The 15,807-nt window shown below is 35.5% G+C and overlaps 1 protein-coding gene across 4 annotated transcripts in view; it reads left to right on the forward strand.

Annotated features, from left to right (window-relative positions):
• The window catches only part of RPGRIP1L (RPGRIP1 like), a 131,618-nt gene that overhangs the window by 93,906 nt on the left and 21,905 nt on the right, over positions 1–15,807 (forward strand). For all 4 annotated transcript variants that reach the window (XM_043988469.1, XM_043988472.1, XM_043988468.1 and 1 more), the window contains one exon: positions 7,590–7,773. In XM_043988469.1, coding sequence (XP_043844404.1) covers positions 7,590–7,773 — 184 coding nt within the window. The remainder of the gene's footprint in view (positions 1–7,589; positions 7,774–15,807) is intronic.

Genomic DNA, 15,807 nt, shown 5'->3' on the forward strand with positions numbered 1-15,807 from the left:
TCTTGTGACTCAATTCTGGAGCTAGCTTAGTTTCTATTCAGTTATGGGTCTAGTCTAAATTCTGTCTTCTAAGAAAAGGCTATTCAATTGTGGGAATTATGAGAAACCCTTATTGTATTATTTGAACCTACCCCTGTGTGGTTGGGAAGCTGGACCACCTCTACCTGCTACTTAGAGAACTTAACAAAGGACCTAGGTTATGCTGTCCAGAAACCCAGTCAGATCCAAAGATTGATGAAAGGAGTTTTCTCGCAATTGTATATCTCAAGCAACTCGTGTCTTATCTGAAAACCAGGCTCATGCTGATCAATAAGTTATTGTTTCCATGTTGATTTGATTGTATACAGACTCCTGGGGGGAGTGGGACACCTCCTTTTCTGATTTCAGGGAATTGCACCTGTTCACCCTCCCCCTCCCAACTTGGAAAGTCCCTAATCTTTCCTCCAATTAGATATCAGATTACCCAATGTAGTAATTTCCTTTTAATTACTTGGCCATATTTGATTAATTGTTTTTAATATATAAAAGTCTGTCTTCCCCTGTATTCGTGGGTCCAGGGCTGAAGCTGAAGAGACCTGATCCCAGTTTGTTAAGCAATTGGCATACATTACTTAATAAATTGATATACTCAAAAGATTGAACCTTTGTTTCCTGAGTCATTTCATCTTTCATTTGCCACACTAGATTATCTGTTTCAATCTCTTCTATTCCTGTGATTATATTGCTGAGATTCCGAGCCTTCAATTTAGATGTTCTTAACTGTTTCTTACAATACTTCCTTGAGTTAAGAAGCTCTTTCCCTCCTTCATCTCTCTAGATAGAATCTAGGCCAGCAAAAACCATGTAATATCTCTAGTAAACCTACTAGAATATTTAATACATAACTTTGGGCATATCTTAGATATGCTGCTGTAGAAACACAGTCTTAGGAACTTTTAAAATCTCTGTATCTCTGCCTCTCACACCTGGGGTGGTTGATTGGTTGGTTTTGGGGGGGTGTGGATATGTAACTTTCTGTCTGACATTATTGTCTAGAGTGTCTTACATTTACAAATGAGTTGTGTTCTCAAAACCTGCTTTAAATGGGTTTTTGGATCTCAGATTACTTTTTGCCATAAAGCAGTATTATAATTGATAGCTTTAGAGTGAGACAAACTCCCTGATGCTTTTTTAACCTATAACATAGCTAAAATAATGCCAGTAGTAGCTATAATGAAAGTCCTATGTGCCAATCCTCAGTCCACTTTAAGATACAAGTCTCTGGGGCAGCTAGGTGGCACAGTGGATAGAGCACCAGCCCTGGAGTCAGGAGGACCTGAGTTCAAATGCGGCCTTAGACACTTGACTTACTGACTATGTGACCCTGGGCAAGTCACTTAACCCCAATTGCCTCACCAAAAAAAAAAAAAAAAGATATGTCTCTGGACCTCCTCTGAGTTATAAGTGAGGGGAAAAAGTCTCCATGATATCCTATGGGAAAAACTCCAACCATGAAACCATGAGATGGGCAGGGATAGTCAAGAGTTTCATGAGGAAAAAACCCAGAAGGAGAAAGCCATAGGAAAAGGAAACATTAATGACCTGGAGTAGTCCAGGCTTTAAAAAGGGCTGGAATCAATAATAAATTGTTTCAGTAGCAGGTATCCAAGACAGCAATAGCTATCCTTCCCCTATCACCATTATCCTTCTATATGGTGGAGCCTTCGTCCCCTCAGCCCTATGCAGAACATCTTATATTTTCCTAGTACTAATCTAAAGTAGAGAAAGAGAAAGGTGTGGGAGTGGTCCAGAGAGCAGGGAACAAACCCCTAGCCTCCACAATGATCTCCCCAGTAAAATGTAAATTTCTTAAATGTAGGAACTATTTCACTTGTATTTAAAGCACCAATACTTAACACAGTTCCTATCACATGACTGATTAACAGTATGCCAAGCCATTTCATCTCCACTCCCTTCCCCACAAGATATCCCATCTTGCTCTTCCCCACATATTCTATCCTACCTCCTAAAAAGAAACTCCCAGGATAACTGAGGAAGCTGAATTTTCCTCAAAAATTTAGATGAACCTTCCTTTAGTCTTTTTTATATTAATACTGTAACGATTGGAATGATGCCACCTGCTGGAGACTTACTGTAGAAAAGCTCCACCATGAGGAGAAGGCCTCTGAGGGCAAGCCATGTGGTCAAGGTCCTTGGAGTCAGGAAGTGACGTTTGTATGGGTACTGTCTATCAAGACTACCAGCCAATCAACTTGAGGACCCTCCCATTTCTGGGAGGAGGACACGAAGTAGGAAGCAGATGCTAGTGGAGGGATTCTTTCTCTTTTGGTTCCTGACCTCGCCATGGTGGGTCGGATGATGGGACTTCTTAGAAATAGTTAGATTTTTATCTTTCTCTCTGATCCTAATGCTCTTTAATAAATACTTAAATACTCTTGCTAAAGCTTATAATTTATTGGTGACCACTCATTAGATTTTAGATAGTATAGCTAGAATTTTAGCCCCTTACAATACCCCTTACTGTCCTACATGTTTTCTGCTCATTATCTTTTCCTATGAAGTCTCTAACTGAAAAAAGATCAAGTGGTACAGAACAAAGGAGAAAAACCTTTTCCTCATTGTGATAGCAATATGAATACTTAGAAAATGTCAAAGTGTGGTATATGCTTCAGCCGCAAGAGTGAGTAGTCAGGAGAAGCAATGGGAATCTAGAAGACTGGATTCTGTTCTACAGTAGGACTGCTTGAATGTAATTATTGGTGGCAATAAAAAGAAAAGAGAGTGTGAGTGTACCCCTCCTTGGTACCCTTGGAAGAGAAAAAAGGGAACTAATGAGACCAGGCTAGGACCAAGAAGTATCCCTAGTGATTTATACTGGCAGGAAGCCCTGGCCTCTGTGATCTCCCCCAACTCTCACCTTCCCAGATTCTGGCCTGGCCAGAAGAACTTGCTTCAGATCATAGGAACCACCACCTAATTTGGAACTGGTTTTTCTGCTGCCCAGCAGAAGATGAAGATCAACATCTAGAGGAGATGTATTCCTGGCACTCCTCATTGGAACCTTGAATTTACTCTTTATTTGAAACATTACTGCATATGATGAAATATTATAGTACTATATCTCTGGTATATTATATATTAATGGGACTCTGTGGGAAAGCCTAACCATTTATAGCATTCTTTTTAGGGAAACAATGGGAAAATGTATTCCAAGTTTCAAATAACCAACTTAGAAAAGAACTTTTGGAATGTAATCAGTTAAAAGGTTTATGATTACCTTTATAAAGTTATGCATGGGTATGTTGACAAATAATTGTGTATTTAAATAGGGCCACTAGTCACTCAAAAATGTGTTTGCTGCTGCTGCTGCTGCTGCTGCTACTGGCTCATACTCCTAAAGCATATAAACATTTTCATATACCAATGACCTTAAGGAAGAGATTTAACTTAAACTAGTAATCTGCTTTTAGAAGACAAGGAGATATACATACACATATATGTGTGTGTGTGTGTATTAGATACACATAAATATATAAACACATGTATGCATACATGTTCTTCTCCCTTAAACCTTCCAGTAATGATATTCAACTGTCTCTGTTTACCCTTATTTCCCCAAAGAACTTGAAGTAAAGATCTTTTAAACCGAAATGTATAATTATAAAGATAAGGTACAGGCTAGAGAGACAAGAAGATTCAATGATGAGGGTTAGGGAGAGGAGGGAGTATTCTATTTAGTCAGATTCGTTCTATCCCCAGCCTGGAGTGGAGAGATAGGGAAAAGTTGACATCAGCATGGTCATCAATTAGCATTCATTAATGCTTCTATTTGCATAGAGCTTCATAAAGAGAATTTGTACTAGAGTCAACTGCTCACCCTTTTTTTTTTTTTTGCCCCTGTCTTCTGGAGAGCAAGGATTATGTTTTCTACTTCCTTTGTAACTCGGATTTCTAACACAAAGTTATGTGTACAGTGGCTTCTAAATAAGTACTTTTCCCTAAGTAAAAAAAGGGAACTTCTTAAAAACATTTTTTTAGTCTCTTGTTCAAGTCTGATCTTTAAGACTGTCAAATTACATACAGTTTTAAAAATAGAAGCAGCATGATGTCATGAATAGAGAGCCAGCCTCAAAGCCAAGAATATCTGAGTTAAGTCTTCTCTTTGACACACGGTGGTGTGTCACTTAACTTCTTGGTGACTATCAAGTGCAGAGAAGGTGCATTCTTAGAGTGGTGTTTTCTCACCCAGGCAAGTCTCTTTATCAGTATCACAGTCCAATCCCCATCCCTTTAGAAACATAATATTAAAGTTTCCGTTTGGTCACCATCATTGCTGAAACCAGAAGAAAAATCCAGTGGCACCCTCCCATATGTCAAATCAGAAGTCTTGGACATGAGAAATATTCTATGCAAATGTTGCTGAAAACTGTGGCATCAAATATAAATTACAATTGGTCAAGAACTACAAGTGGTATTGGAACTAGAAGGCAATAGCTAGCAATTTTAGTTTTCTTCTTGGTTGTGGCAACTGGTATCTATCTGAAAGACACTGGTGTTCTATAGGGATAACCCCTGCCTCCAGAAGGCTCTGTATGTGCTGACTTATTATGGTGATCCCTAGCCAGCATTGTGAATCAATCCATCTGCATATACTAACACTGCCAACCTACATCAATCACCAGAGGCCTAAACATGTCTATTTCTCCTACCAGTAATCTTAAGTAAAAATCTGTTAAATCACATTATAACTTAGGATACCTAGATTTCTTGGTTTATAAAACATTTAGAATTGTCATAGAAAACAAAAGTGCACATCATCCAGAATGTATTTTTAAATTCCTTTGCCAACCTCGTTTTATCAGAAATAATCTTTTGGCTTAATGTTCTCTGTGTTCAACATTTTTGTATTATCTGTATCTCTTGCCCTTTTTTACTTTATCTGATAAAGTACTAAAATCATAAGCTTGTCACTCTTTGCATCATTTGATAGTAAATCATAGAACCAACATTTTAAAGCTGGATGAGATATTTAGAGGTCATTTTACAATTTCCTTTTTTTTATAAATGATAAAAGTGAAGATTAAAGAAGTTAAGTATCTTGTTCAAGGTCATACAACTAGTCAGTGATAGATCTAAGACTAGAACCAATTATCTGACCCCTGTACAATACTATTTATACACACACACACACACACACACACACACACTTTAAAATAAAAATAAGCATTGAAATAAAAGCAAGGAGATAGAGCCTCCTATGTACTCCTAGGGGAAAGCACCTAGAAAAAAGAACACTCCAAATATCCTGAATGTTAACCTTTAAATGTTAGGGGAATTGTCTAAAGCTACATTTTTTTAGTGTTAGAAATTACTAATTGTTACAATGAACAAATCTCAGTGTCCTAAATTACAAAAACCACTTAAAAATCAAGATTTTTTTTTTAATACAAGAAAACTGGTAGGGGAAGAAATGCACATATTTAGGTGTCTGGATGTCTAGCATTAGGATTTTAATGATTGCATGGCCCGAGTCAGTTCTTTAAATATTACAAATTTTTTAATATATGATCCCTATAGTTAATATATTATTAATAAACCATGCATTTAAACACATTTGATTTCCCCTGCTATTTAAGGATTTGTCTTCTTTTGCTTAAGCAATTTGATAGATCCTTTTTTTCACAATGTAGAAATATGTATGTATATGCAATTCTTTTTTGCCTCTTTATAGTTGTATTCCAAATAGTCTGTTTATGCAACAATGTTAGTACTTTTTACAGTGCTGTTTTTATGGTAATGCCAAGTTTGTCAAGTGAATTTTTAAGTAATACAGCATACTTAATTGTGCACCTTACCACTTTGGGATTGTTTGTATAAACTGTGTGAATGGGAAATAGTTTTGACAACCACAAAACATTTTGAAAAAAAAAGAATATCATTTAAAATATTTCTTTTACTACACTATCCTGGTGCAAGAAGAGATGAGTTGTTTCTGAAGTGAGATTAGACAATAGAGCCAATTTCATTTTTTATGCATGTGAATGGAGAGTGCTTGAGGTTATTAGTTGAAACCGAGTAACCTTTCCAGGCTTTCATCTCTTTCTTTTCAAATTTGAATATGAAAAGCATATTCAAGTCAAAGACCATCACTTTAATGACATTTGGCAGTCATTTGATTTATTAGGTTTTAGAAAAAAAATTTCCTTTAAATATTTCATCATACTATGCTAATCCTAGTAATATTGCCAGCTGCAGCCTTGTACCTGTATTAGTGGAGACAGAATGGTGTGGAATTTTTTCTGTCATCCTAGTAAAATTTCCATGAATCTACTGAATAATAAAACAACCTTATTGAAATATTCAGATTTGGGTTTTTAGTTAAAGTGTCTTAGAATACATAATAAAAGAAAATGTCTTTTGAAAGGAGGGGGCAAAATTACTTCATCAAATATTGAAGGGGCTTGACAGCAATGGAAATTGTACTTTATGGAGAATATTTTTACAGTAGAATACTTAAGGTTTTCAATTTGATTAATTATAAAATATACTTTGAAATATCTAAGTAATTACTCTGACCGATTTGTATACTGATTTGAATTTAACTCCTAAAATCTGATCTTCTTAAACATATCTTACTCTCAGATTTCTAATTATTATTTAAGGTGATATAATTTAGACTTGACACAGAGAACACCTTACATGTTGTAAAGAAAATTTGACATCTAACTGTGGGAGGCTCCGTTCTTTCTATTAATCATAAATGTTCTTTTGACTTTTTTACCATAAAACCTTATTTTACATAATAGTCTATTCTTTAAATCATTCTTATGGAAACATTTGTGACAATTATAATATTTGTAACATGTACACTTATTAGAAAATTGTGGTCATTCATAAAGTTAGAACTAACAAAAGTAGAGAGACAAGTAGCACCTGTTTAGGGTGTAATATTATATAATGACCCCAACTTAAATCCTTTTTTTAAGTATCAGAGGAGAGGAAATTAATTTCAGATAAATTTATGGATATTAAATGAAATGGTTTTTTTGGTTTTAAACGCCATTAAGTTGATTGACTCAAAATATAAGATACAAAAACTAATATAGCTTTTCATATGTTTAAAGTGATGGTAAAGTATTCAACAAGCCATTGAATAGTGTAATATTAAAACAATTGGAAAGCTTTGATATGTGAATTAGTGAAACTTTCTCAAGTATTATAGATTAAATAAACACCATCATAAATCGTGATTCATCATATAGTTTAAAATAAGGGCAACTAATACTTGTGATTCAGAAATCAGGCACAGATGAAGATCTCATAATCTTCACTCCTGATGGACTACTAGTGAGGTATTTATAGCCTGAAATGTAAATCAGGAAACTATTGCCATGACACTGTTAACTTCAAACCCTGGGGCATTGGAATCTCATTCTCTCTTTCTGTCTTGAATAATCTATCATGTGTTACTGTAAAATAGTGTACAGTGTGTTGCAAAAAGGAAACCTATTGCCCTTCATGTTTGTTTAAAATTGACACTAAAAGCAGAATAAAGTGCTTTTTGTACCCCCCCCCCTTTTTTTTAACAGCCATCAGAAAAAATTCGGATTGAGATTATAGCTCTAAGCCTTAATGATTCCCGAATAACCATGGATGACACTATACAACGCCTATTTGTAGAATGCCGTTTCTACAATTTTCCTGCAGAAGAGACACCAGTGTCACTTCCAAAGCCCAAAAGTGGACAGTGGGTCTATTATAATTACAGCAATGGTATGTATGATGCATTTATGTGTAACATGCGGTTTTTGTCCTTTTAAAAAATCTCTACTATATGATTGGGCTGGGAGAAGAAAGATAAACATTAATTCTCCCATACCTATGAAAAATCATAGAGGATTTCTGGCTGCACATTTATAACAGTACAACCTATAACCAGTAAGTTTAGAAGGGAGCTTGAAAAAATCATTAATGAATTAGTAGGTTTAAAGAGCCCTCCCCCCCCTCCAAAAGAAGGCAGTAGAATTCTACAAACAGTTCTCCCTGTTGTTCCTGATATAGGTGTTGCATCCCAAGAAAAACACCTCTTCAATCACACTATACAGTTTAAGTCAATTCAACAAATGTTTATTAAGCATCTATGAACAGGGTACTGGGTCCTGGAAATACAAAGAAAGTAGCTTACATTCCATAGGAGGTGGGAAGAGACAGTGCTATCAGAGTATTTGAGGACAGAGACAAATGGAAGAATCATCCAGTAAATTTATTGAAAAAATAAGTGATTTCAAGAAGTCAGACCCAGGTTTTTTGGTGATATAATGCAAGCAACTAACTACTTTATTTTACCTGAGTTTTTTCCACTTTTCGACTGGTTGTCATGGCAGATAGACATAGTTTTAGTCTTTATGCCCAGAAATTTCTATCAGCTTAAAATGTGACTACATTACAGTTCTAAGTAGTTAGATTTTAATTGGGGAAAAGTATAAATCTTTACAGTGTTCTGTAATCCCATACCACACATCTATTAAGAACAGTAGATGGGTTTTTGATCTTCTAGAGCTGGAGCAACCAGAGAGATGCACGAAGACTTCCTGGACCAGTCCAAACAAAGCAAGTGCTCAGATAAATCATCTTCTCTAAAGATTTATAAGACTAGTGACTGATCACGTGTGGCAAATATGAAATAACAAAATTCCTTGTCAGACTGCCATGGCACTAATTCAAAAAGTGCTTATAGAGTTTCCTTGAAGCCCTAGGGTAGAGTAAGACTAGCTAACTCTTGTTAAGGAGAACATTGAAAATTCTAGTCATACCAATCTCATAAATTGCATCTCTTCTTTAAATGAAGACACTTGTCACTGAGCCATGATTTAACCATCAGTTTCGCAGCCCTGTCCTGTAATGTAGAAGTAGAAAAGATTTGCTTCTGCTTCTGACACTAGCTCATTGTGTTGCCCTAGGAAATCATTAAAAACTCTCATAGCCTCAGTTTACTCCTGAAAAAATAATCAGGATAATAATTTGTACAGTCTTCTTTCCCTTTCACCCTTATTCTCAAAATAATTCTATGTATTAGGGTGGCATAGAGATCACTATAACCACTTCAGAGTTGGAAAAGGTATTATATCCAGTGTACCAAGGACTAGAATTTGGGGCTTATCGCTACTTCCCAATGGCTAGTCTATTTGCTTTCCCATAATTGTTTACAAAATCTAAGTTTCATCAAATGCCAAAGCTCCACATCTGCATAGTGGTTTTATAACAAAATACTACTTGAAATTAACTAATTATTATGAGGAAAAATTTTAACAAATCTAAGAAAGAAGGCAAAGAATTTTTTCCTTTGTCATTTTTGCAAGTTAATAATAAACTACTTGGTTGAAATGGTAGCAGATTTGTATTTAATTTCTTTTGGGTTGACTGCCAGTTGAAAAATAACCATGCGGCTTTCTAGATTATTCAATCACTATTAAAATATGTAAAGGTTCTTAAATTTGCAGTAGCCAAGCAGATCTTTTCTGGAAATGTTTCTGTCATGAGTGCTTCGGTGTCCCACATTTTAGATCATTCCCATGTGGTTACTTTATTCTCTTATATGCTTGCTTTTTCAAGATACTTGGTCATCTAATTGGTGTTGTAAGAGTAGTTGCTTATTCTTAATGAATCAGGTATTTGATGTCAGGAAGAAAGCCAATAATATGTTAGTAATGAAATCAGTAGAGAGTGTTTACTATAGCTTTACTCCATCCCCAATTCACACCTAATTAGATTCGACTATATAGACTATTCAAGGTTAATTGAATATTTTCTTTAATAAAAATGAGATTTACCTGAGAAGAAAAATAAAGAAATGTACTTTGATCTTAGAAGCTTAGTAATAGTCTCCTAAATAAAATCTGGGGGGAAATTCAAATGATAAAAGCTTCAGGAAATGTGAGAAAATGTTAATTTTAGGAAATACCTCCTTATTGAAGATTTTATTTATTACCAAAGCGATGTGGCATTATGAAAATTTTAATTTTAAAATGTTATATTTATGTCTTTTCTGATGCAAGAAGAATCTTTTAATCTTTAGTTAATAACCAACAATCAGACTAATCACTGTGATGATTTACTGTGCCCTTGGCATTTGTTACTTCAATTGCAGGGTCAATTTAATGTAGCCTTACATTTTTCAAATTGCATTAAACTATAATAAATGTAATTTATCCCTTGGATGATTTTTTTATATAAATGGCACATTTAAAGGAGAACCAATAACAAAAACTCTGTTGTATGAACACCTTGCCAATGGAAAGATTAAATGAATCTGGCAGTGTTTTATTCTCCACCAGAAATAGAATAAGCATTATTACTTTTATCTATACAAAATGAATTGCATGCTAAGGCCAGGACCTTAGGTACATTAAAATTTGGTGGTACCAGTTTTATCTACAAAAAAAGTATATGTTCTCAGGACTAGACACTATCAGTAAAAACAAACAAACAAAAAAAACCCACAAAGGTTGGATTCAGTTGATAGACATTGGTAGCAAGGACAAAACATTTATATTTCATTGGTCTTGAAGATATTGCTCTGAGAGTGCTGAGAAGGCAAGAAACTGGTTTAGAAATAAGATTAATGATAGCAGGTCTAAAGGATGTTATCTTGACTGAATATAAACCTTCTAGGGAATTGACAGTGGTAGGAGTAAAAAAAAGATTAATGAAATCTTCTAAGTTTTTATAAAACTTATATAGATCTGAAACCTTGCACACCAAGGACTCAACAATTGATCATTTGGACAAATTGAAGTTAAACTATGTAGATGAAGAAGATATACAAGTTCAGAGTTAATAATGGTAGAAGTCTGGGATATAGTGTTAGAATAACAGAAAAGAATATTATAGGGAAGGTATTTTTCACAAATACTCCCATTCATAAATATTCATAAATATTCCCATATTGACTTATTTCATAAATTATAATATGCAGTGTGTCATTGTGTAATATTATAAAATGTGTTATTTATCATATATACATAGTAAGTCATTTCTCATATGTGTTATATGTTGTTTATTAAATTGCCTATGATTTAAGGTTGTCTGAACCCTGATAATAAAATTATCTTAAATGGCATTTTATGATTTCACAACTTTAGCCAAAAGTTCATGTACATGATATATGTTTTCTGTATTTTGGTTTTATCAGTATGAATACTCCCTCTACTGCAACACCCCATGCCTTATTAAGAAGACAGTTTCTTATGTATATGTAAAATGTCATTTAACACACATATATAACATGTCATTTATTGCACATGTGCAATAATTTCATGAGTTGAAAGTGACTCAAAAAATCCAACACTTTCTTTGAAATCATTGCAAACATCATTGAAATCATAGCATTAGCCTTCCCAAGACTCAAGGTTGATCCTGAAACAACTGACAACATCCATTTCTGGATCCCCTACTCAAAGACCTTCTGTATCTTAAGAAACTATTGGAGTTTGCCATTCTTATTAGCACAGTGGCACATAGTAATGAATAAATGCTTATTGAGTAGCACTGAAGTCACTGGCACGGTCATCTTCATGTCATAATGAGGCACTAGAATATGATTTTTAGTGGGTCTATATCACTGTTGTGCCCCCAGGAGAGTACTGTACATACTGGGTTAAATCATTCTGCAAAAATCAGAGAAACTTGTAACATCATAGACAAATAACCTACATGCAATGTTTGTCAAGGGATTTTTGCAGTTTTTTGGAAGCATGCTTTTGAAATATATGTAAAAATTTAGCACAATGTAGTCTGTATTGTAAATGGTTTAACTTCTGGAAGATTTTCCCTGTCATTTACTACACTAGTCTTTTTAAGTCATGGTCTTATGAGGTTTATTTGTTTGTTTTCCTTTTGAAATGTCTCTGCATCCAATGTGGCTCCCTGTTGCCTACTGCATAATATAAACACCTTTGCCTAATATGCCAGAGTCTCTAGAGATGCCCTATAAGCATAATCCTCCATTTGCATCCTTATACCACATTATTCCACTCTGCACACTCCATGTTGGCCTATTCTTTTCCAAACACATCCTACACTCAGATGTCAGTCCGTCAGTAAATATTTATTAAGTGCCTACCATGTGCCAGGCATTTTGATAAATGCTGGAGATACAAAGAAAGGCAAAAGATAATATCTGCTCTCAGGGAGCTCACTGTCTTTTATGGGATACAACATGAAAAGCTATATACAAGATAATTTGGAAATAATCAACAGAAGGGAAATTGGGAAAGGCTTCCTATAGAAGATGGGACATTAGTTGGGACTTAAAGGAATCCAAGGAAGCCTAGAGACAGAAATGAGGAGGGAGAGCATCCTAGGTTTGTGTGAAAGCCAGTGAGAATGGCCAGTTCATGGAACAAAGGGGCTGGCGTAAGTAGATCAGGACAGGAAAGGCAGAAAGGTTTCTCTGTGACTTTGTTCACACTGTTCCCTCTGCGGGGGGCGGGGGGGGGGCAGGAGAGAGAGAAATGTATCTGAGGAGTAGTTCATAGGCTTCAACAAACTGCCAGAGGATACACACACACAAGGTTAGAAGCTCCTATCTAGAATGTCCTCATTCCCATGTTGACCTGTTGAATTTCTTAGGTATCCTTTACCTTTTTGTCATTTTTGTCATTTTTTTTTTTTAGAAATTTACTGTTTTTAGAATTTGAGTAACAAATTCTCTCCCTCTCTCCCACCCCTCCTCCACCCATGTGAAATCATGAAAAACATATTTTTGTATTAACCATATTGCACCAAAAATGCAAAAAAAATAGTGAAAAAACTATACTTCAATTTGTACTGTGAGTTCCTAATTCTTTCTCTAGAGGCTGATAGCATTTTTCATCATGAATCCTTTCTAACTTTCTTGGATCATTGTATTGATCAGAGTAGCTAAGTCTTTCCCAGTTGATCATCATTAAAATATTGCTGTTACCATGTATAATGATCTTGTGTTCTCAGTTCACTTCGCATCAGTTCCTATATAGGTCTTCCCATGCTTTTCTGAAACCATCTCCCTCTTCATTTCTTATAGCATAGTAGAACTCCATCACAATCATGCTACAACTACTTCAGCCATTCCTCAACTTATGGGCATCCTCTCAACTTCCAATTCTTTGATACCACAAAAAGAGCTGCTATAAATATTTTTGTACATGCAGGTCCTTTTCCATTTTTTATGATCTTTGAGATATTGACCTAGTAGTGGTATTACTGGATCAAAGGGTATACACAGTTTTATAACTCTTTGGGTATAGTTCCAAATTGTTCTCGAGAATGGTTGGACCAGTTCATATCTCCACAATAGTTCATTAATGTGCCTATTTTCCTTCATCTCTTCCAGCTTTTTTCATTTCTGATAGGTATGAAGTGGTACTTTAAAATTGTTTTAATTTGCAACTTTCCAGTCAATAATGATTTAGAGCATTTTTTCATATAATTATAAATATGCTATAAATAGCTTTGAATTCTTCTTCTGAAATCTACTTGTTCACATCCATGATTATCAATTGGAGAATGGCTCTTATTTTATAAGTTCAATTCAGTTCCCTATATATTTTTGAAATGAGGGCTTTATTAGAGAAATTTGCTGTAAAATTTTTTATATGACTTCATTGTCTGTGATACCTTTTATCAAAATGCAGATTTTTTCATTATCTCTTTTAATTAGGTCTATTTTTACTTTTGTTTTGTCTTAGATCATGATTGCTACCCCTGCCTTTTTTACTTTAGCTGAAGCCTAATGAATTCTGCTCCATCTTCTTATTTAACTCTGTGTATCTTTCTGTTTCAAGTGTGTCTTTTATAAACAACATATTATATTCTGTTTTCTAATCCATTCTGCTGTCTGCTTCCATTTTCTTTTTCTTTTTTTTTTTTTTAGTGAGGCAATTGGGGTTAAGTGACTTGCCCAGGGTCACACAAGCTAGTAAAAAGTGGTAAGTGTCTGAGGCTGGATTTGAACTCAGGTCCTCCTGACTCCAAGGGCCAGTGCTCTATCCACTGTGCCACCTAGCTGCCCCAGTCTGCTTCCATTTTATGAGTGAGTTCATCCCATTTATATTCAGTTATTATTACTAACTTTTAATTTCCCTCCCTCTTATTTTCTTGTTTGTCCTTCTCTCTTTTTATCCTGTCCCTCCTGAAATATCTATTTTGCTTCTGACCACCTTGCTTCAGCCTCCCTTAGTCTTCCTCCCTTTTATCTTCCCCACTTTTATCTTCTCCCCCTCCTATTTCCCTACTAAGATAGAGTTCTATACCCACCTGAATGTGTATAGATATCGATGTGTATGTATATATGTACATGTCTCATTGTATATATATGTGTGTGTGTGTGTGTGTGTGTGTGTGTGTGTGTACACACTTCACTCTTTGAACCAGTTTCTATGAGAGTGAGGTTTAAATATTTCCTGCTAACCTCATCAATTTTCCGCTCCACTATAAAGGTCTTCCTTGCATGCTTCTTTTATGTGAGATAGTTTACCCCATTCTACCTCTCTTTTCCCCCTTCTCCCAGAGCATTCATCTTTCTCACCCTTTCATTTTTTTTTGTAAGAGTATCCTAATATAAGCAACTCACACCAGTGCCCTAATTCTATGTTGACTGCTTCTAACTGCCCTAATAATGATAAAGTTCTTAAAAGTTACATATATCAAATCAGTTTAACTTTATTGAGTCCTTTATAACTATTCTTTCATGTTTACCTTTTTATGCTTCTCTTGAGTTTTCTGTTTGAATGTCAATTTTTCTGTTCAGCTCTGGTCTGTTCATTAAGAATATTCAAAAGTCTTCTGTTTCATTATATGTTCATTTTTCCCCCTGACAGGTTATACTCAGTTTTACTGGATAAATTATTCTTACTTGTAATCCTAGCTCCTTTGCCTTCTGGAATAGCATATTCCAAGCCCTCTGCTTCTTTAATGTGTGTGAGAAAATAATGGGATTTGGCAGATACTCAAAGGCCCCACCTGGAGATTAATCTAAACTGATTGAATTAAGTGAGAGTTATAGACTTTGCTGATTAGCCTACTTCAAGTTAATTAGATTGTAAGCACACCTGGCTAGCCCTTAAGAAGGTATTTTTGGGGCAGCTAGATTGCACAGTGGATAGAGCACCAGCCCTGGAGTCAGGAGGACCTGAGTTCGGATCTGGCCTCAGACACTTAACACTTACTAGCTGTGTGACTCTAGGCAAGTCACTTAACCCCAATTGCCTCACCAAAAAAAAAAAAAGGTATTGTTCTCAGGGGGCAGCTAGGTGGCACAGTGGATAGAGCACAGGCCCTGGAGTCAGGAAGACCTGAGTTCAAATCCAGCCTCAGACACTTGACACTTACCAGCTGTGTGACCTTGGGCAAGTCACTTAACCCCCAATTGCCTCACCCCCCCCCAAATAAAAAGAAGGTATTGTTCTCAGAATCTAAGGACTTTGAACTCAACTCAAGACTACCTTCAAGTCCAGTGAACCAATGGATTTGGATGACACCTACCAATCAGCTTGAAGCAGTGTGTAAGGACCACCTCTGCTCTAGACCTATAAAAAGCTTCCACACTCAGTTTGAAGGAGTTCCTGGTTGAAGCAGGCTCATGGTGGAGGACTTGAGGAAGAACCAGACCAGGCTAGAACTGTAGGCTAGATAGGCCTTTTCTTAACTTTCTGAACTCCATATGAATACCTGGTATGCTTTAATAGAAGATTCGTGCTTCTAATTTAAGGCGACCACACATTTAGATTTTAAACATCACATGTGGAATCTGCTAAATCTCATGTTATC

This window comes from Dromiciops gliroides, chromosome 2 (genome assembly GCF_019393635.1).
Source record: "Dromiciops gliroides isolate mDroGli1 chromosome 2, mDroGli1.pri, whole genome shotgun sequence".
Lineage (NCBI taxonomy): Eukaryota > Metazoa > Chordata > Mammalia > Microbiotheria > Microbiotheriidae > Dromiciops > Dromiciops gliroides.